General features: G+C 36.7%; 1 protein-coding gene across 5 annotated transcripts in view; it reads right to left on the bottom strand.

Moving 5' to 3' along the window:
- LOC120423422 (uncharacterized) overlaps positions 1–22,188 on the bottom strand; it is a 206,576-nt gene that overhangs the window by 67,906 nt on the left and 116,482 nt on the right. For all 5 annotated transcript variants that reach the window (XM_039587226.2, XM_052706086.1, XM_039587227.2 and 2 more), the window contains one exon: positions 8,726–8,770. In XM_039587226.2, coding sequence (XP_039443160.1) covers positions 8,726–8,770 — 45 coding nt within the window. The remainder of the gene's footprint in view (positions 1–8,725; positions 8,771–22,188) is intronic.

Below are 22,188 nucleotides of genomic sequence, written 5' to 3'. Positions count from 1 at the left end.
TACTAGCCGCGGCGGAGAAGTGTGCGCAGGGGTGCAACCAAGAAAGAAACGCCATTCCACAAACAGTTATTAATGCTCGGCAAAGGTGCTTTCAATCACCACATAAATCATGAATGAAAAACGGTTGTACACCACCATTAAGGGACCGTAGTGTAACATGATCTCCCACCTCCCGATAGGGGGAGGTTGGGGTGTCTTTTCTCCTCTTCTAACTGTGTCCCACAGAAGCCACCGGGGTAATTCCACACACAAAGTCAAACGGTTCAGCGAAGGAATAAATTATGATGGCGGCATTTCGGTGCAAATGGGAAGCTTTTCCTCCGAGTTATCTCGCCTACACACGTCCCGGCATAATAGAAGCAAGCAAAAAAAAGTCAGGATTAGAAAGGTCCAAGTAGGTGGTAGACACTTTCGCGCGAGATCAAAGCTGGTCGATAAAAAAGATACATTAACGGAGCAGCGAGTCCTTCTCCATAAAGCACAGCTTTCAGCTCTTTTGGAGGTGACCGATTCAAGCTCTGGAGTTAGGGGTGTCTTTGTTTGTGAGGTAATTTAATTCACTTATTCTTCCTCACTGAGACCAGGCTAGGAAATTTGGCAGATAAATAACAATTATTTGAAAATACAAAAAAATTAGTTTTTTACTGTTGGCACTTTTTTATTGTAAGGGTGGATTTGAAAATCGATCTTCAATTTCTGTGAAGCAAGTTCACACAAATATAAAAAGTCACAATTTTAACAAACAATAATTTTGTTAACAAAAAAAAAGTAAAAAAAAAATTTTTAGCAAAAATTTTTTTTTTCAGTTACGTCATAAAACTACTTACTTTTTTAGTTATTTTCGAACGACGTTTTATGCAACAACTGGCAACACTGCCAAATGAATTTTTATCAACTTGAGGCACAGCACAAAAATGGCATTTTGTCACCTTAAAATAAAGCGTCAAATTTACCGCCCCAGGAATTTCTGGGATTTCCCGTACGAAAATATATCCCGTTTCAAGGGAAATTTGAACATTTCCCGGGAATTCCCGGAATTCGAGCAGAAGCAAACATTTTATTAACTTGTTGAAACCATTTTTTGAAATTGAACAGATTTTTTTTTAACTAAGGAACTTAACTAAAAGGATTTTATCAATTAAAATTACTGTTTATTACCTACATGGTAAGTTTCATGTCGAGATATATTTCTGATAATATTAGTTTCTGACACATTGAAAACTGAAAACAGATTTTGCTTAATGAAATTAAACTATTACATTTTAGGTAAACTTTTAAAAGAATTATTGATGTTATTCAATTTCAAATAAGATATTTAAACCCTTCCCGCCCAAGCTAAATTGATTTTTTTTTTACTTTTTTGTTTATTATGATCAAATTGGATGAACGTTCATTATTACTCAAGAAATTACAGTTTGAAGTAAAAAATTTATGGAGCACTGCCGTTTTGAACTAATTTTTCTTCACTATCCTATTTGAAATATTCAACGATCCAATTCAATTTTCATCCAATTCGATCATGGTAATCGTATAATTTAAATCTTCTTTTTGAGCTATGAGAAGTCATTTATTAAGCTGAAAATTGTGTGACAAAATAAAACCATTAGAACATCATTACAGGTGCCCAAAGAATGCAAACATATTTTTTAAACCTGCTATTTGAAATCATTGATTTGTTTAATGTTAAAAAAAACACGTGCAGTAAGATTTTCAAAGAAACTTGTCACAGAAGCAAGCTTAAAATAAATTTTATGATTGTGGAGACACGGGTCCCCCACAGACCGTTATTATGAAAAAAAAAATCCACCCAAACCAATTATTGGACATGGTTGCTGGGACCATTCTGCACCTCTGGGCCGAGTTTCAAAATATTTGCCGGCAGAAATTTCGAATACGGTCAGTTTTAGTGTTTCGAGTAGAAATTAAGGCGAAATCACATGTAAAATGCGTAGGAAACGATCAAAGTTTCATTGTTTTAACTCCAAAACATTACTGGTTTTAAATTATACTAACATGGTTTTAAATTATACTAACATGTAGCAGAATGATATAAAAACGATTTACAGCTCTGACTTAGTCGGATTAAGCCTAAGTGAAGTATATTATTTACAAGTTTATACCTTAATATTTAAAAAAAAACTTCTACATCAAGGAATTTTAGGTCAAGGAAAACTAGATTGCACAAAAATAACTTAAAATGGGGTGACTATGAGCCAAGGGGTGACATTGTACCAATAAACGCATAAAGATTGCTTTGAAAAGCTTGAAATTTATGTTAATTTATTTTTTTGTAGACGGATTATTTTTTTAAATTGTTCCCGCAAAGCAGTTTGATGATATTGCTACGCAAATCTGCTTATTCTGTTTGAATAAAGCCTGTTGATTTAAAATTAAATTAATTAAATTTAAATTCTCCTGGAATCCTCCGAATTTGAAAATGATGCTAACATTTTTCAGTTCTGAATCAATTCCTACTGAAATCAAATAAAACAATCAAAATTTTAGGGAAACAAATTTTGTGACGAGGTAAGTTTGTGACATTGCAATTAGAATAAAATCGTTCTTTTTTGTTTTAAATTGTTTATAAATTTCAACCTTACGAATGAAATCCGGAGAGTACTCCAGCTATCATTTAGCTCATATATTTTTGTTGCCCTGTGTAATGATTATACTTAGCAAAAGTTTAATGACACAACTTCCCACAGGATTAATATTTCAAACCAACCAATTATTTTCCAACATTGCAGTTATCGTCATAAAATAACATTTTATAATTGATTTAATTAATGTTGATACACTCATAGTTAAATTTAATAGAACATATTGTTGATCATCAAGAACGTTCACTAATAATGTATTCAACAAAACAAATCCAATGTGAAAACACAATCAATCTTTTAACAAGTATGGCATATCTCATGAAAACATGAAAATAGTACAGCTAAATATCAAATCAAATCAAATTTTTCGCTCTACAACATTACCAGCCAAACTGGGGTGAGAGGCAACCTCTACCACCGAAGTCAAGTATGTACAGGCGATATAAGTTTTCAATGTGACTTGTTTCTTAAAACTCATGTCGGGGTCAAACGGTAAGGCTTATAAAACTAAAGCCTTATCTATTCTAGTTTTCGTACTTATTGAACTTTTTATGGCAGAGGACAACATAATCTAAGAACAATATTTATTTGCAACGATTATACTTTGCAATTCAAGCTTATCGAGCTTGTTGTTAAGATATCTGGCTATTATAAAATCGAAAATTTGGTACAATGTCACCCCTTGGCTCAAAGTCACCCCATTTTAAGTTATTTTTGTGCAATCTAGTTTTTCTTGACTTAAAATTCCTTGATGTAGGAGTTTTTTTTTTTAATATTAAGGTATAAAATTGTAAATAATATACTTAAGTCACTTCACTTAGGCTTAATCCGGCTAAGTCAGTGCTGTAAATCGTTTTTCATCATATCATTCTGCTACATGTTAGTATAATTTAAAACCATGACCAGTAATGTTTTGAAGTTAAAACATTGAAACTTTGATCGTTTCGTACGCATTTTACATGTGATTTCGCCTTAATTTCTACTTGAAACACTAAAACTGATCGTATTCGAATTTTCTGCCGGCAAATATTTTGAAACTCGGCCCAGAGGTGCAGAATGGTCCCAGAAACCATGTCCAATCATTGGTTTGGGTGGAAATTTTTTTTTTCATAATAACGGTCTGTGGGGGACCCGTGGGAGAATTTTAATTTTATGATTTATTCTACGATTTGAAAAAAAAACTTAAGTGATAATTTAGACTGATCTAGAAATTTAGGTGATGGTGAAGTCCAGATTCATCATGTAATCCTTCGTTGAATAGATAACACAAATCGATATTTTTAAAGATTATGTCAGTAAAGGCTTCAGTTTCGTTAAGGTATGATATATTTGGACTTCCCAAACACCCTTCAATCGATAGAATTGAATTATAGTGATTTTTCTGACATTAAATCAAATTGCAAATTTTGGGTACAAATGGTATGGAATCATCTTAAACTACCATTGAGCACCCACGTTTATCTGTGGGGGTAGCACTAAAGAGGGGGTGCGCATGGTTGCTTAAGATGATTCAATAGCATGTATACCCGGAGTTTAGAATTTTATTTATTAGGAGGGAATTCACTATAATCCAATTCTGTCGATTGGAGCGTGTTCAGGGAGCCGAAATCTATCATACTTTGATGAAAAAATTCAAGTTGAGTAATTGAAAGATCTTCCCGATGAATCATAAACTTGAAGATCTGCGATGGGAAGAGAGGGTGCCATCAGCTTTGAAAAATATTTGCAACGGGCACAATCACTTTGAGTGTTTTATGTTTGATTCGATTTTCTCGTTTAAAACATCAAAATATTAACCTGACCATCCCCACAGTATTACAGCAGATGATGAATTAACTGTATCGACAGAAAGAGCATCCACTGCAAATGCCATCGCTCGGAGCTTAAGAGCTTCTTCTACAACCTTTTTGCACACACAAGGGCAATCCCTACAGCTCATCCCAGGTACACGGCTACCTCCTCCCGGGACAAGAAACTTTGCTAAAGCTTGGGGAGACACACTGAGGTGAAGCAGCGAGGGCACACACATTGCATTCCTTGTTGACTTTCGTGAAGCGCTTGTACTCCCTGGTGGCCCCAGAACACGCGTTCGCGCGCTCCACATATCCGCGCCGGACCGGAGGTTAAGGAGGAAGCAGCAGAGGCCTCCTCGCGAAGTACATCGCGGGCAAATATTAGCTCAATAGGGCCCCGTTCAGCGCAGGTAAGCAAACAGTACAGTAGTGAGTACACTTTTTTTGTTAGCTATTTTGTACTGCTGGCTGGTCGACATTTGTACACTCGAAGGCAAATGTTTGGCTGGACGGTCGTCGAACAAGAAGACTGCAATTGTGCAGCATATCTTTATCGGACTCGGGGGGAGCAAACAAAACGTTACAGTGCGTTCTAAGTGCAACGTCAACGGTGCGAAATGTTGTCTGTAAACCGTGGTTCTTAGTTACATCTGCAATAATATGGCAATTAAAATGCTATTAATATTTCGAACCTTCAGGCACTAAAAATAACAGTAATGTAATCATTAATCTTCCAATTCCGCCCAAATTACAGCTTCTGGAGAGTTGAAACTCAACTAATGACAAATTGTGTGCAAAATGTGGCACTCCGACAGTGTCGATATCTCACTTCCGACGATCTCTCCGTTTGTCTTTTTTCCGTCTACAACCGGACCATCATAATGATAATTTTACGCACCGGACTGCCATAGCCAAACCCAACCAAAAACAAAAAACTTCCCACAGCCCCGGGGATATTTCAGAGCATCGACAGGAGAGCGGCTGCCTTAATGAACTCTCGATCGAAGCACAACTTCATTGTAAGAAGAAAACACACACGCTCATCAAAGTCGTTCGCTGTTTATCAAAATCAATTTGATGGCGAAATAAATGGTGCTCGGCCGAAAGGTCACGCGGCAGGCTGGTTGCAAGATTATTTTTTGAAATGTTTGTTGTTATGTTTTTATTGATCATCGAGAAGAATATCACAAATTAACTTTTCCATCGATTCCTTATGCCCAAATAAGCCGTTTTGCATAATTAATTTCTTCATATAAGTTTTCATACAAATTTGATGGCTGTCTATTAGGATAACAGTAAATGAAAACGTTATCAGGGACACCCCCTGGCTCTATTCTTTAGGAAAAAATAAGTAACTGTGCCAATTTTGAGCCCAATCGTTTTGTTGTTTGTCATCAAATTTTAAATAGGAATCTCACACTTGACAATGATCCGACACATTTAACACATCTTTTGGAGGAATTTCGAAATTTTTGCTGTTCTGGGTACTTTTTTTAGATTTTTCCCCATATAAACTTCTACGATCAATAGCGACCCTTAACCCTTAACCGATTTGGCTTAAAATTTGGCACAGTTATTTATTATTACCTAAAGATTTTTTGTCATCTAACTTTTCATCACAAAAACTCTATTTTGACAAACTTTATTCTTCGATTAAAAAAAAAATTAAATGTTTAAGTACACAAAAAGTGACAAATAATAAGGTATGACGGAAGTTTTGTTTTGGCCAAGCTATGACTTTTTCCAAAAAATAAAAATTGAACCAAAAAAAAATTGAGTTCATAACGGAAAAGTTGTTTTCATTAAACAAAACATTCTTTTTGAACTTTTGAAAATAGTGTAAAATTTTGGCAAAAATAGAATCAAGCTCTAAAAATTTTCTACAATTTGCTTTTTTGGACATTATTGATCCGAGCTTGGAATGCTGAGATATGGACTTGCAAAGAATGAAAATTACCAAAAGAGTTTTTTTAAGTTCTAGTTAGGTCGCTGCAAATATTTTTCAAAGTTTATGTCGCCACCCCCCCCCCTCCCTCAAAATTGGTCCGAAAAATCAGGGGGCAAAAAAATTTTTTTTTCTCAAAAAACATCAAAATTTTAATGGAAATAAAATTATAATCGTTTAAAAATATTTTGAACTTTTGTGAAATGACAATGCACAGCATCGCAAAAACGTTTTTTACGCGCAGAAATAAAATTTTCATCTTTACTTAGAAATTTTGGAAATTAATGATTGCAAAACAACTGGACAAGTGTATAATGTATTTTAAAACACTTTTTTCATTCAAATGTTGACACCGTGGCCTGTAATTTCAATTTTTAACTTTTTTTTTTATTTTTTTGCCCCCCCTCGACTTTGATCAGAGTCGAGGGACATAAACTTCAAAAAATATTTGCAACGGCCTTAACCCTTTTAAAAAGTAAGTAGTAATTCAAATAAATAATAAAATATTTTTTAAAGTTTGGAAAATATCACACAAGATTCTCTTTTAACATTGAAAATCTGATCAATTCAAGATATCATTGAGTGGCAATTGGGTAAAACTTGAAAAACTAATTTTTATGTAATTTTTGTTCTATACAAGGTTATATCCCAGCCGTATAAGTCGGATCAACAATGTCCTAAAAGCAAATTTTAGAGAATTTTCTCAGTTTTTCGACAATTTTGTTTCAAAAAGGGTCACTTTTTTGCAATAAAAAATACAATTTTGTTGACTTATATTACTTAAGACTGGGAATAAATCGAAAACGGTTTAATTTCATTTTTTTTACAACAGAATTTTTCATTCATACCTGTTTATATTTCAAAATATGTTCATACTGTTAAAATGTTGGCATTTTTTGTCGGTTAAAACATATTAAAAATAATGAAATGTTTCATACAAATCAAAAAACAAAAAAAGAAAATCAGGATTTTTTGCGAAATTACAGATCTGCTTATTAGTCATAGAATTGGTATTGGTATTGGTATTGGTATTGGTATTGGTATTGGTATTGGTATTGGTATTGGTATTGGTATTGGTATTGGTATTGGTATTGGTATTGGTATTGGTATTGGTATTGGTATTGGTATTGGTATTGGTATTGGTATTGGTATTGGTATTGGTATTGGTATTGGTATTGGTATTGGTATTGGTATTGGTATTGGTATTGGTATTGGTATTGGTATTGGTATTGGTATTGGTATTGGTATTGGTATTGGTATTGGTATTGGTATTGGTATTGGTATTGGTATTGGTATTGGTATTGGTATTATTGGTATTGGTATTGGTATTGGTATTGGTATTGGTATTGGTATTGGTATTGGTATTGGTATTGGTATTGGTATTGGTATTGGTATTGGTATTGGTATTGGTATTGGTATTGGTATTGGTATTGGTATTGGTATTGGTATTGGTATTGGTATTGGTATTGGTATTGGTATTGGTATTGGTATTGGTATTGGTATTGGTATTGGTATTGGTATTGGTATTGGTATTGGTATTGGTATTGGTATTGGTATTGGTATTGGTATTGGTATTGGTATTGGTATTGGTATTGGTATTGGTATTGGTATTGGTATTGGTATTGGTATTGGTATTGGTATTGGTATTGGTATTGATTTTGGTGTTGGTTTTGATATTGAAATTGGTAATGTATTGTACTCATCATAAAACTCCACTTTAAAGCACCGCAAATCTTTCTCATTGCTCCTCTCGCTGCCAATACCAATTTTTTTTATGAGTTTCGATCAGCTCACTTTTTTTCGCGCTCCTCAGCCGGCTGGAATCGCATTCCTAATTAGCTCATTAAAATTGTTTGATTCCTCTTTGGACCCTATAATACTGCTATACGTTGCTGCCGCTGTTGCACCATGTTGCAACTCGAACGTGCTCAACTTCGCTACAAATTTGAGCCCTTGCCCTGTTTGCTCCTTCCGAGGGCCCTGATGAGCAGTACCAGGGAGAAAAAGGGCAACCCTGTGTAGCTTTGCTGAACACATTACATACAACACCAACACACAAAAAAAGTGTAGTAGCTGACCGCAATTAAGATAATATTTATGTGGTGCTATCTTGATACATTTTGCCCTTTTTCACCCCGCTTTAAGCTCTCGGTCGCTCGGCGGAAGTTTCGTTCCTCCGAACTCTGTACGAGCCAATTGTTTTCTCAGCGATCATCGATCATAATGATCACATCTTCTTCTTTTACTTTTTGTTCGTTATCATCTCTTGACTAATTCATGTATGAGAAATTGCAATGAAGCGGTTTACATGAGAATTGGTGTGGTTTTTTTTGTAAATATGAAACGTTCAGGTTGAGATGACAACGATGAGAGCGGAAGACACGTACCTGGTAACAGGTTGGCGGGTTCGGGAGATACGCTGGCGTGGTTGGCTGGAAAGAGAGGAGGAAATTAAGAACGTTTAGTTTATTGAGTTTAAGTTAGTTTAAGACCAGGATAGAAGATTTGGTAAACAAGAATTGTTGATGCTACACTTTTTTAAGAAGATAAGGGAAAGTCTCCGTGGTAAGTAAGTTTCGCTAAAAGTTTGATGTTTTTTGGTACGATTTTATTCCCAAAGCCTTTAACATTTATCGTCTGCCAGTCAAATCCATCCCCAAGAGTGATTTTTTACTCAGCAGGGGAATCGCTTCACAAGTCACGCGAGCCGATTCGAACTCCAAATAGCAGCATTTTTCAATCGACAGTCGGCAACATTTTTCTGACACCCACCCTCGACTCGTTCGCGATGTAAAACGCACAAAAGTAGCTCATTGTTGCGAGTATTTCAAGAGGGGAAGGGTAGTGAGGTAATGTGGACTGCACATTCACACCCTCCCCCACTTCATCAACCCCTTCGACAGTCCATTATTATGAAAACAATGTAATGTGCGCAGTTACAAACAAAACGCTCGAAAGTCAGTCTCGGCTGAATGAACTTCTCACCGACGACGACTATGACGACGAAGACCATCGGCGACGATGACTTTGCGAACGATTTTGTATTCACTCTCTCTCTCGCGAGTCATTTTCTCTAGCAACGAATTTTCCTCGGCGTTGGTTCGGCCTTTCGAGCGTTTTGACTCGTTTTTGTTTAGTTTATCGATGGTCGTCTAATGGAACGTATCGGAGTATGATGGTTCATGAGATTTGTATCACCTCAATTTTGCCGTGATTGAAGTTTGAGGTAAAACATTAATAAATAAATAAAATAAATAGCAATAAAGAAAGTTTTCAGCTTGGCATCTTTCGTGATAATGTCAACATTTCTCAACTAAGCTCATAAACATTTTTGATTCAATTATCCGGTTTCCTTAGATAACAAACTTTACACCGAGTCTACCATGTACTCCGTGTTGGACACATGTAAATCGATGCATAATAATAGTTCACGTTTGTTATCGCTGCACATTCATCGAGAGCGAACAGAACGGAACAGAACCAGTAAGCTATCGATCACATTTTCTTTGCATGTGCTGGCAAATGAATCAGAGAAACACGATTGCTGGTTCTCTTCCGTCACTTTTCTCGGATTGACCTTGACGGTTACTATCGTCACACAGATTAGAAGCTGCTAGAAGAAGCTGAGAGAAGTCTGACATTTTTCTCGCGCGATAATCTTGACATTCTTTAAAACAGGACGTCACATTGTTGGAAGATATCATAGCATGGTCAGTTGAATTTGCATTTTTTTTTGCTTTTCTACTTATAAGCTTCGCTTTCTAAGGGACTATCCATAAACCACGTGGACACTTTAGTGTTGGCGGTGGGGTGGGTGTTAGCGATTGTCCACGCTGCATAAAAAAAAAAGATTTTTTTTGTATGGACAATTGTCCACGAAGGGGGGGAGGGGGTGGAGATTACCAAAAATGTGTCCACGTGGTTTATGGATGGTCCCTAATCTGTTCAAAAAATGTTTTTTTTAATTATTATTAACACTAAATTGTAAAGGACTCGATTTAAACATTTTGGAAATATGTTTTACAGAAAAGAACTTTCAGTTTAATTTAAAATATTGCAAATCGAATCAATAGTCAGTTGAAATATGAAGGCTTGTTAGGCGATACTTTAAAATCTCATATTTTTGGTCTCGTATTTTCAAAACTTTGAATATTATCACTTCTCTACTGAACGCAGAAAATATTTTTTTTTGAAAATGCTCTCCTCACTCCACACCGAACATGGGTGAGATCCGGCTTCAAAAATGTTCATACATATCACTTAAGGGGTTACATACATGTAGAAAATCACAAAATTTCATATTACAAAAAAATTCCCTAAATTTACTAAAAAGATGATTTTCAATCACTCCTGAAAGTTTCACGAAGATATTTCATGACTGAACTGAGTAAGAGACGATTTAAGTTCACAATTTTGCCATGCGCAAAGCGAACTGTCAAACTTTGTGAACGTTTTTCTCTAAACAAGGAGTTGATTTACGGGTGCCACGATATCTCGAGATGGGATGGACCAAATTGGCTGAAATTTGGGGTGAATACTCCCAACACATATCCCGTGTGCATGACGAAGCCCGATTTTGAAATTTTACTTCATACTTCTCTATGGCTCAAAAATTGTGATTTTTATTCCCTAAATTACATTTTTTTTTTCAAAATTTAAAAAATAATGGATTTGTTGAAAAAAGGTTAATTTTAAAACCGGCAAATTTTTTTCCCGTCTACCTATTTTTTAATGGTCCTCAAAAATTACCTACAACTTTGTTGAATACACCAAATTGATTAGAAAATTCATCAAAACAAACAGATTTGCGAATTTTTACGTACCTTTTTTGTATGTACAGCTTTCAAAATTGTCTAAATCTGCCGATTTCAGTTCAGGCTCAGTTAAATTACATCGTTGACTTTGAAATATTACAGCAATGGAGATTTTCAACTTTCAGAATTTGTGTTTTGGGTGGACTTAGTCAGCAATAAAAAAAATCGTACGTACTATAAATAATCGTGAAAACTAAAAATCCTGACTTTAGATGTTTGTTTTACCTTGTCCATTGATGTTATAATTCAACGCTGATTTATAAAATTTCCCATTTTGTTTTTTTTCTGTTACTCAAACGAGACATTGAAAGAGGATAAAGTATTCTGATTTTTAAGATTTTTTAAGCTATTTGACTTTTCCCCTAAAATTTCCTACCATAGCCTTTTTCCGATCCCATTCCAAATCCTCATCCATTAAACCGACATTCGCGCGCAGTTTTTGCTGCGAGAAACTGCCACCGACTCCCCAACGAACAGAGTGACAGCCTGGCCATCGACATTCTATCCAATGTTTACACAGACTCCTCAACTGGCTGGCTGGCTTAGGGCAGATATAAATGGCCAGGCCGCGCGGCACTTGTTTCCGCGTGTCTTGTCTTTTTTTGTCGTGACCGACCAAGTCCGCGCGCCAGTCTCAGACGTGCCGGCTTTTCGTACACACATACACACAGTGAGTGCAAACTTTGTCTTATTTGGCCTACAAAAACTAGTTTAAAACTCTCTCGGTCAATACTAGTAAAGTGCTGCTAGTGTGTGCTAGTAGTTAGACTCACTACTGCTACACCACCCCCCCCCCCCCCCACACTTGAGCTGGTGTTGGTTGCTGATGTAATTCTCTGTTGCGATAGTGTGGGTACACGCGCTGCAAATTTTAACCCTCAGTGGTGAGGTAATGGAAAAGGGAAAAGGGCGGTGGTCGTCCGGAGAGGGCGGGGGTGTTTGGGCGCATGGAGTCACCACAAGCGGGGGGTGGAAAAGGGGTGGTGTGGAGGTGGGAAAATATTCCGAGCCGGCTGCAAGTGCTTCCGTAACTGTTATTTATGATTCGATCGTACACAGTACGAGACTGGGACCGGGCGATGACGGCGGGATACTACTTCGAGGGTGGCTCGGGTTGGCAGTGTTACCAGACTAGGTGTTTTATAGAATCAATTAACTTCATGAGTTGATTTTTTTGATAGTGATTATTTTGATTGTACGCAAGGTTTTCTGCCATTCTACAATGGGTCGTTGGAAGCAGCACTATGTCCCTCGCTACCTAAAACCCGACCCGGACAGAGGCAAGCTGTATCAGACACATTCTTCGGCAATGTACACCATAGGATGACATTTTGAAAAGCGTGTATGAGCTATTTGAATATTTTCCCTCGATTCTAGACTACTTGAAGCTTCAAAAATCATGGTTTTTATTTATTGATCATTTGAATACCATTATGTACAAGTTGGTTAAGTTATGCATCTATTCGTGATAAAATCAGCGTTTGAAAACATTTTTCTTAAAACTCCTGGTTTTCCGAGAAATAAAATCCAAAAAATATTCTTTTGATTGCATTTTGTAGGTGTTAAGATGTACTACACGGAAAAGTAATGGATTTTCAGTTTATCTTATATTAAGTATTTTTTCGAACTAGTGTAAGTTTGCCATTTTTTGCGTTGCAACGTCACGAAAAAGGGACAGTTGTTTATATCAACAGAAAACTACACATTCAACCATTTTGATGTTTCGGAGTGTCTTTGTGGTAATGGAATAATACAAATATTTATTTTTAATTTTTAAATGCTTTGAAAAAACCTCGCAAATCGTACTGCTACTGCTACTGGTATAGAGGGGGGGGGGGGGGTCTAAAATGGGCGAGACTATCAATTAACATGTCCTTGTAATGTATATTAATGTTTTTTTTTTTTTTATAAAATCATAACCTATAGTTATTCAAACTAACAAAAACTAGCATTTCGTGACGTTGCAACGCAAAGAAAAACCCTGTTTTCAAAAACAGAGCGTTGCAACGTCACGACGTAAGTGGTCTTTAAAAATCGGGGTTTGATTTTTTCGAAAAACTAATGATTGCATTCGATTTGCAGGCCAATTTTACACTAAAAATGGAAGAAGAATTCCAAATTGGCTCTTAATCAGAGTAGAGTTAATGGCGAAACATGAATTGGGTCAGGATTGAGAAAAAGTCACTCGTTGCAACGTCACGCTACATATTTCTCTCTCAAAAATAGAATATTCGCTTTAAACAATTTGTAAACATTGTTTCTTATAGGAAATTTAATGTACTTTCCGAATCTGTAATATCATGTGTACCTATTCAATATATCTCTCGAGTTACAGCCCAAATACTGAAAAAAGAAAAGTCAAAGCGTTGCAACGTCACGGCCGAATGTGTCATCAGCATTTGCGTGTCCCAAAAAAACACGAAGTCGAGGAAATCAATGTGCTCCGTTCTCAAATGATAGATAATCATGATAGAAACAACTTTTTCATACATGAAAACTTTCGGAAAAATCGTTTTCCATGTTCCCTGGGCATTTTTTTTTTGTTGAAAAAAGTCAGTTTTTTCGACAATTTCACAAAATCTGCTCAGAAAAAAATGGAAAATCTTAAAATTTCAAATAGCCCATACCATTAAATGATGGTCTGTGGTCCAATAAACAAGTTAATGTATCGATTTGGCCTTTTAAAACCTTGTTTTTACTTTCCCGGAAGCTTTTATGTCGAAAAATACAAGTTTTTGCTTTACTTTTTTTCAATCTTAAAGCCAATCGATGCATGTTTGCTGCGTTTCCATGGATACAAATAAACAAATAACAAATATAAGGTTCAATTGTACGCATTTCAGTGATCTGAACCACAACGTAACGTTAACGCTTCCATCTTATAACTCCTGTTGATAAATCCGCTGTTCAGGAAAATTTTGAAAATTACGCTAAGTACCTATTCAGAATGTATATTATGGATCACGGAAACGCGTTGTTTATTTGTATCCATGGAAACGCAGCAAACATGTATCGATTGGCTTTAATGTAAAATGCTCTAAACATGAGTTATCTACTAAAAGTAATTTATGATTTAGCACGTAGTGTGCCATGAGAAAACAACAAAAGGTGGCCTAAGTGTTAGAGGATGAGCTAATTATGTTTAAAAACAGATGCGATATAGCCTAAGCTCTTAATATTGTATGCCAATGATGATTAATGTCATTATTTTCAAAAAATCAATATTCTCTCTTCACAAAAACTGGAATATTTCAGCTCAGAGTGGATGAAACTTCAAAGTTGCTTAGACGCAAATCTTCGGCGGAAAATTTCCTACAGGATCCATGTATCCTTACAGATAAGGAAATTTGTGTCCAATACCGAGGGAAAATATTAAAAAAAGTAAAGCAAAAACTTGTATTTTTCGACATAAAAGCTACCGGCAAAGTTAAAACAAGTTTTTAAAAGGCCAAATTGATACATTAACTTGTTTATTGGACCACAAAACGATTTTTCCGAAAGTTTTCATGTATGAAAGAGTTGTTTATAACATGATTATCTATCATTTGAGAACAGAGCACATTAATTTCCTCGACTTCGTGTTTTTCGGGACAACGTAATCAGCATATTCCAAGTCTGATACAAGTTATACTTTTCCATAATTTCGCTGCCAGTCAGTGGGTATTAGTTTTGAAGCACACTCACTACCGTAAAACAAGCCTACCCAGTCAAATCAATTGGAATTCTGAAACGGAATTCAATTCGAATCGTTTACGTATTCCGTTTCAAACGCAACAACCGGTACGTTCACGGAATCGGAATTTGGTCGAAGCAGTGTTGAGAAATCGTGGCACCCGTTTTTTGAAACTGCTAGCTTCAAATAGCTATATCTCGGCAATGATGCAACCAAATGTCTTCAAATTTATTTTGATTATTGTTAAAAATGTTTATGTTAATGTCCTGAAAACAAATTAAAAAAAAAATGATTGTGTGCCAATACCAACCCTTGACATTTTTGCCGATTTACATGTATGTGACCCCTTAATTGAACTGAACTTATCAGTACCATTTCGAATCTGGCAACTCTATTCACAAGAGGATGACATGTGATTGAAGAGGGGCAAAAATAGGAGTTGAAGGGGGGGGGGGGGAGGGGGTTACACAAGTGTACTTGCAGCTTTACTGCACCCTGTTGCAGCAGTCCGGACGGGGTTTTAAGCCTCGCATACCTTCCTCACACCCTTGAGAGAGTAGTTCTGCCTGCCGTCGGCCCAAGTCGTCAGCAAAGTTGTGCATTTCGGTTCAATTTCTAATTTTATTTATATTTGCTAAATTGAATCGTATATATTCTCACACGTTCCCTCCCAGCGACGAGCTGAGCCATGAAGGACAGGGAGGGAGCATGTCATTTTCGCGCTTTATTGATCAGGATGGTCGGGTAATTTATTTTTGAGGCGAGATGCATTTTGGCAAACATTTCGAGTTTTTCATCTGCCGAAAAGCGCCGAAAGGTATCGAAGCTAAACTGTCGCAAAATAAGTGACACCGACTCAGTGCGGACAACACCTGATCACGGTCGTCAAATGAAGAGTGCATTAAAGTTAATATATTTCAGAAATCCAGTCACCCATAAAATCAACCAGAAATGCACCTTCCCCACCTGGTCCTCAGTGAGCGAAAAGAGACAGAGGCGCATTGAATATTTATGAAATTTATTGATTGACTTTGACTGTTCAGGTTCAGGTAGGGTGGACGCATCGACTGCGAGCGAAGGGTAGCAAAAGGGTGGACGTCCCTTGTTTATGAATGAATTTCTGTCCAGAGGGAGAAGCTCGGCGTTGCAACATTCTACTTGAGCCGAATGCATGGAATTAAATGTAAAGATATTTGCAATTGGCGTGGGAAAATCGTCACAAGTCGTGCGTAATGAGCTTTGGTTAGACATTATGCTATTATGAAATCGATTTTATTTTTATTGGGCATCCGATAACGATAATTTTTATATTTTTTGATTTGGATGAAACTTTGTGTGTACTTTTTCGAGGACCAAAGAAGTACTAACAGGCAGAATTACCATTTTTGAAAAAAACTTATTTTTGGATATGTTTAAGATTTATTATTTTTTTGTAAGTTTTAATCCATATTTTAAGCAATAGCTATCATTTGGTAGTGTTGCCAATTTGTCGAAAAAAATATGATTTAGAAAAACGTGGAAAAAGAGGAAACATTTTTTTTTTTAGATTTAAAATCAAATATTCAATCGAGAAGTACTTTACAAAAATTTCCATTTCGTGCACTGTTTTTAAGTAATATCAACTTGAAATAGATATGTTGTTGATTGTGAGTAATTTTTTTTTAAGTGATGATAACTAAGCAAATATGCGCCTGATTTTCAATCTCACAAATTGAAGGTTTCTTTAAAGTTTCCACTTTCGAAGATACCAAATCGATTCGAAAATCCGTTCTCGAAATAGAGATTTTTCTTAATTTGCAAAAAAAATAGTATGAAAAATTGTATGGACGATTAATGTTGCAAAATAACTTCCTTGGACATAGAAAAAGTACACACAAAGTTTCATTCAAATAAAAATATTAAAAAATCAACTTTCACAACCATTTAATCGTTCCTGCGAGAATTGCTTTATTATAATTTAATCCTATCTAATCTTGGGAGAATAGCTCTGTTATAAAATAAAATTAGATTATAACTACGAAACACATTTTTTTCTAAATTGTATCATAATCAACCCGTGGTGTAGGGGTAAGCGTGGTTGCCTTTCACCCAGTTGGCCTGGGTTCGATCCCGGAAGGTCCCGGTGGCTTTTTTCGAGACGAGATTTGTCTGATCACGCCTTCCGTCGGACGGGGAAGTAAATGTTGGCCGCTGTCCAACCATAGTCTCCCTGGGTCCTGTCTCGGTGGAGTCACTGGTGGGCAGTTGGACTCATAATCCAAAGGTCGTCAGTTCGAATCCCGGGATGGATGGATTCTTAGGTGTAAAAAGAGGTTTGCAATTGCCTCAACAATCAAGCCTTCGGACACCTAGTTTCAAGTAGGAATCTCGCAATCGAGAACGCCAAAGCAATGCGGTAGAGCGAATAATTTGATTTTTTGATTTGATAATCAAAAAAACACAAAAAAATAGAAAATGACTCATGGTTTACACGACTGACTATCGATCTAAACGGATTCAAATGGTTTCAAATCATTCTAATCGTTTAGTGGTTCTTGCTATCAATATTTTATTATGAATAAATAAGACACATACATTGTTGTATGCTGAGCCAACAAGAATGTTGCAAATAAACTCTTCTTCAGAAATGCAAAATTTGTGTCGTTAATTGGAATATTAATGTTTTTTAAGTTTTGAAATTGATTTTTATATTTTTGATTTTTTTCTATATGTTTAAGGGGACTCAAAAAAACATCTCTTGAGCTATAGTGCGTGATTGTACAACATCTGGATGAGGAAATATGCATTTTTGTTATGCATTTTTTTTGAAAATCGAAGTCGAAAAGTTTTTAAATTTTTTAAATAAATTTACCTTTTTCAAGTAAAGGCATACACTTTCGATTTTTTTAATAGATTTTTTTGAATTTTAAAGATAAAAGTTCGTGAGATATAGGCTTACAAAAAATTTAAATCGATGAAAATGAATTTCTTTAAATGTCACCCTATTATCCTTTAGTTTACTGGCCATAATTGAAAATTCGGCTATTATGCCAAATCAAGTATTCCGAGAAAAACGCATTTTAATGTATGTCACCAAATCTCCGTCAAGGCAATTTCCCATAAGAGTGACATATTAGCCGTTTGGTTTTTCGCATCGGCAGCCAAATCTAAATACTCTTTTGGTGAAATTCAAGTTTCAGAAGATGCGTTAAAACATCATCTACCACCTGGTGCTAAAAACTCGTTTTTGCCAAAGGGAATATTAGCCGTTTTTCCAATGGTGGGCAGTTTACAACTAAGAACTTTTCGGAAATTATTGGTCCGATTACCAATACTAAAAATTTGTTATTCAAGCTTAACTTTTGAAAAGGCCAAAACATAAATTATTTTCCTTACATCATATCATCAAAAGTATATTTTATTCAGAAAATTTGAAAATTTTATTTAAAAATAAATTTCTTGTCAACTGGAAACAATCTAAAATGCCTTTTTCTGCATTGATTATCATATTTAGCATGATCAAGCTCGCTGTAAAATATTTTAAATTTTTAAGAATTCCAATGTACAGCAGCGCAAAACATGTCTTAAACAAAATAGTTTTTCGTCGATACTTTGAATTTTCTTAAACAAATGATTTCAAAACAACTGGACAGGTGCCTCCTTTTTTATTCAAGTGTGGGAATCTTGGTATGTGATTTATTGACAAAGAACTTTGTCCTAAGGGCACTGTCTACGGGTGTCAATCCAAAATTTCGCGAAGCGAAAGTGTAACGATTTGTGTCGTCTTTCAAATGCTTATATCTTCCCCCCCATTTAAACAATCTTTATGTTTTACCCACCAAACGAAAGAGGAAGTCTTAAAGTACAAGTAGACTACCTCGTAAAGTTGATAAAACTTTGTTAAAGTACTTAAAAGTTAAGACGAAAATAAAAAATCAGACCGGAGTTATCCCGGTCGCTGATTGGTTGAGCGCAACCATTCCCGAACCCATTAATCAGATTCAAGTATCTAGCACTTAGCAAATTTTGCTCTCTGCCACTGCTTCGAAAGCGTCGAGCCGTCACAGCCAAGCGAGGTTATAAAAGAGCGCCGCGCCACCGGTCGAAGCTCAAACAAGTCCGAAGCTTTGCACGAGGAGGATCGAGAAGCAGCAGCAGCACAGCAGAGCCGCCGAGAGGAAGGGAGAATTGTTCTGGAAAGAGAGGCAGAGCAGGCGCTGGAGCCTGGAGGGAAAATTGCCGGCAACTTGGAGTGTCATCATCGCATGGTTTTATCAACGTCATAGGACGTTAAAATGGCCCTTTTCCGAGCCAATTCACACAAAAGAGTATTCTTCAAAAATCTGGTTGGGTACGGTAGTGAGTGTTTGTGTGTGCGGAAGGGAAATCGAGAGGCAAGTTTGGTGCTTGAAAGAGCACCGAATTACGCATACACACAAACGCGGGCTGGAGAGCTTCATTTGTGTGCATCTGGTTTCTGCAGTGCAGCTACTTGTCGCCCTACACGAGTTTGCTCATACCTAGTGGCCACAATTCGGAGGGGCCCGAGTCCCCGCGGATGTTCCGATGGCGGACATTTGCCGAACCATAAGAGTTGGGGCAATATGAGTATCAAACTTTATGGTTTCTGATACTGGACATGAAATTTGACATTTCGGCAGAAGTGGCCACAATCCAGAATGGCCGGAGGCTCCGCGGATGTTCTGATATCAAACTTTATGGTTTCCGATACTGGACATTAAAAGTTGCATTTGGCCATTATCTAAAGCTAAGCAGTAAAAATAAATTGAAGTAATAAATAGATTGCTGCGATGCAATTTTTTTGTGCCGCTGCGAAAATCTGTTTCTGGAAATTTAAAATAACTATTTTGTAATCAATTAGAACCCTGAAAAGGGCAGTTTTAATGTTTGCTGTTAAAATTTACTTTCCTGCCGCCGATTGCTTGCAACAGCCTTGCAAAAACATTTCTGCATCATGGTAACTTTCGAGTGGTGAGTGAAAGTCGATTGATTTCACCTTGAATTCTATTTCAACTCCACTTGCAATTTCCGTCCCCTTAGTTTGATAGGACGTAATTATATGGAAATCATGGGGAAATTTGGACCGGAAATTCTAATCGAAAATTTCAACAATCATCTTGCAAAGTTCTTTGTCGTACTGGTCATGTGTAACATAACCACCTGCACTTTTTTTTTACTTTTTTTATGTTTTGCCCCTCCCCCTCGACTTTGGTCAGAGTCATGGGACAAAAACTTTAAAAAATATTTTCCTAGTACTTTACGATTGCAAACTCAATTTTGATCTTAAAAAATGATTTTTAATTTTTTTTTTTTGTTAAGCTCTTCCATATTTCCCAGAAAAGCACTATTTCTTTCAAAAATGCATATCTTATTATCCAGCTTTTGCACCATAACGCACTTCTGCTCAAAAGATGCCTCTTTAGTCCTTAAAACAAATATAAATTGTTTTTTTTTTGCGAATTCAACTTTTAATCATAAAAAGTTAAATAAAAATGCGACCTTGTTTAGTGTACCTATTTTATCTGAAAAGTCCTTACTTAGCCGGAGACACCAAATCGATCAGAAAATCCCTTCTCAAGATACAAAACTTTTTGCATTTACATAATAATTTTGTATGACCAGCCCCCAAAATTGAATGAAGACTTGTAAAGAAAAATTAATGATTCATAATTACGCTTTTTGACATGCATGGACAAATTTTACTTCAAATCAAAAAATAAAAAATCGCAAAATAATCAATATCAATAGCTGACTTGGCTTAAATCCACCACACCTGCTACTTTTAAAAGACCTTGCTCGCGATACACCTTTGGGCCAGCCAGCTGAGAATTCCCGATCTCACGATGATCGCTGCATTCGCGGAACTAAGGTTGAGACAACACAACAACAATGCGTTCGTGATGCTCATTTGCATGTTGATTATGCCATCCATCATGCCAGGGCTCAATCATCGCAAAGTGACAGTTAGTTGCGTACTCTTCGTCGCGCGGATCGAAACACGATTTATGGCCTGGATTTTTCAAATGTCACAAAGTATTGTTGTGACGGAGCAGAGGGGAGAGATTGGATTACACACACACATACACAGGATGTGCACTTTTAATAAGCAGTGTGGGGATGTTCCAAGCAAGAACTTGCCCATGTGTGATAACTCAGTTAATTTGATAGCTGTCACGTTGTAAAGTGACAAATTTAATCATTACCATAGTATTAACTTGTTTTTAATATGAAGGCATGTCTAGAACGTTCAGTGGGATGTCTGAGTGAAGTTCATGAGTACAACCAACCGGGGATAGCCAAATTCTGTGGATTCTGAAAGTCAAGACACTCATTAGAACTAGACCATTTGAGTGGTTTAGACATTCAGGACCCTTGTATAAGGTAAATTATCATCGATTAATGTCTCTATCCAATTAATCAGGGATCAGATTCTCTACGATCTAAATGTCTTTGCAAACGGGGAACTCATTTTTGACAAGTATTTTGTGAAGCGAAGAATGTAGTAACTTATGTTTCGACATAACAACTTAGACTGTGAATTGTGTACCCGAACGAAACGAAGTTGACTTTATAGCTGTCGGCCACCATTGCTAGTACCAACCACTAGTGTCTATTTTTTATCTACAAGGACTTCGCCGCTCCTAAGTGTATGAAAGTATGGCACGGAGCGACGGTGCCCGGTCTACTCAATTTTGCTAGCTACGCCAGCCAAGTTGCGTCGATCGTCGTGAAGTCGTGACTCCTGCTCGTACACGCATCGGAAGCGTTCCAAGAACCGCGCCGTCGACTCTCACGGCCGGGGTCGACGGGTTTTGAACCCTTGCACCCTCGCGCGAAACGTCAGGTGAAGTGTAAATGTTTCAGCTACACCGTTTCGCACATATCTTAGGTTCTGTCCGGCAGCACGCGGCCAAGGTCTATCGAAAGCCACGCCGCCGGAGGTCCTACCGCTGCCAATTACGGCCTCCCGGGAAGAACGCAAGCCGGGCTCTCGGGCTCAGAATAACAAGGCTCTCGCGCCAGAATGCGATTCAAATTGAGCCGCCATTAAAAAGCAATTACGGCCGGTGTATAGCCGCGGTTTGGGGAGGGATCATCACGATGGGTTGGGGCAACAAGCCGGCCTATAAGTACTACATTGTGTGGTCGTTTTCACCGCCATCAATCTGTATGGATGGGATTAAGTTGAGCTGTCAAGGGAGGATCGGACTTGCAAAATCGTGATTTGGAAAGTAACTACTAATTTGTTTTGATAAGCCAGTTGCAAGTTTTTTTTTTATTTCCATGGGGAGTTGATGACCTTAACACTTCCCATATATTACTCTGCGTGACAGAAAAACGTTTTCCTTTGTGAAAAGAAGAT

The sequence above is a fragment of the Culex pipiens genome, chromosome 1 (genome assembly GCF_016801865.2).
Source record: "Culex pipiens pallens isolate TS chromosome 1, TS_CPP_V2, whole genome shotgun sequence".
Classification (NCBI taxonomy): domain Eukaryota; kingdom Metazoa; phylum Arthropoda; class Insecta; order Diptera; family Culicidae; genus Culex; species Culex pipiens.
This window is presented reverse-complemented; position numbering and strand designations above follow the sequence as displayed.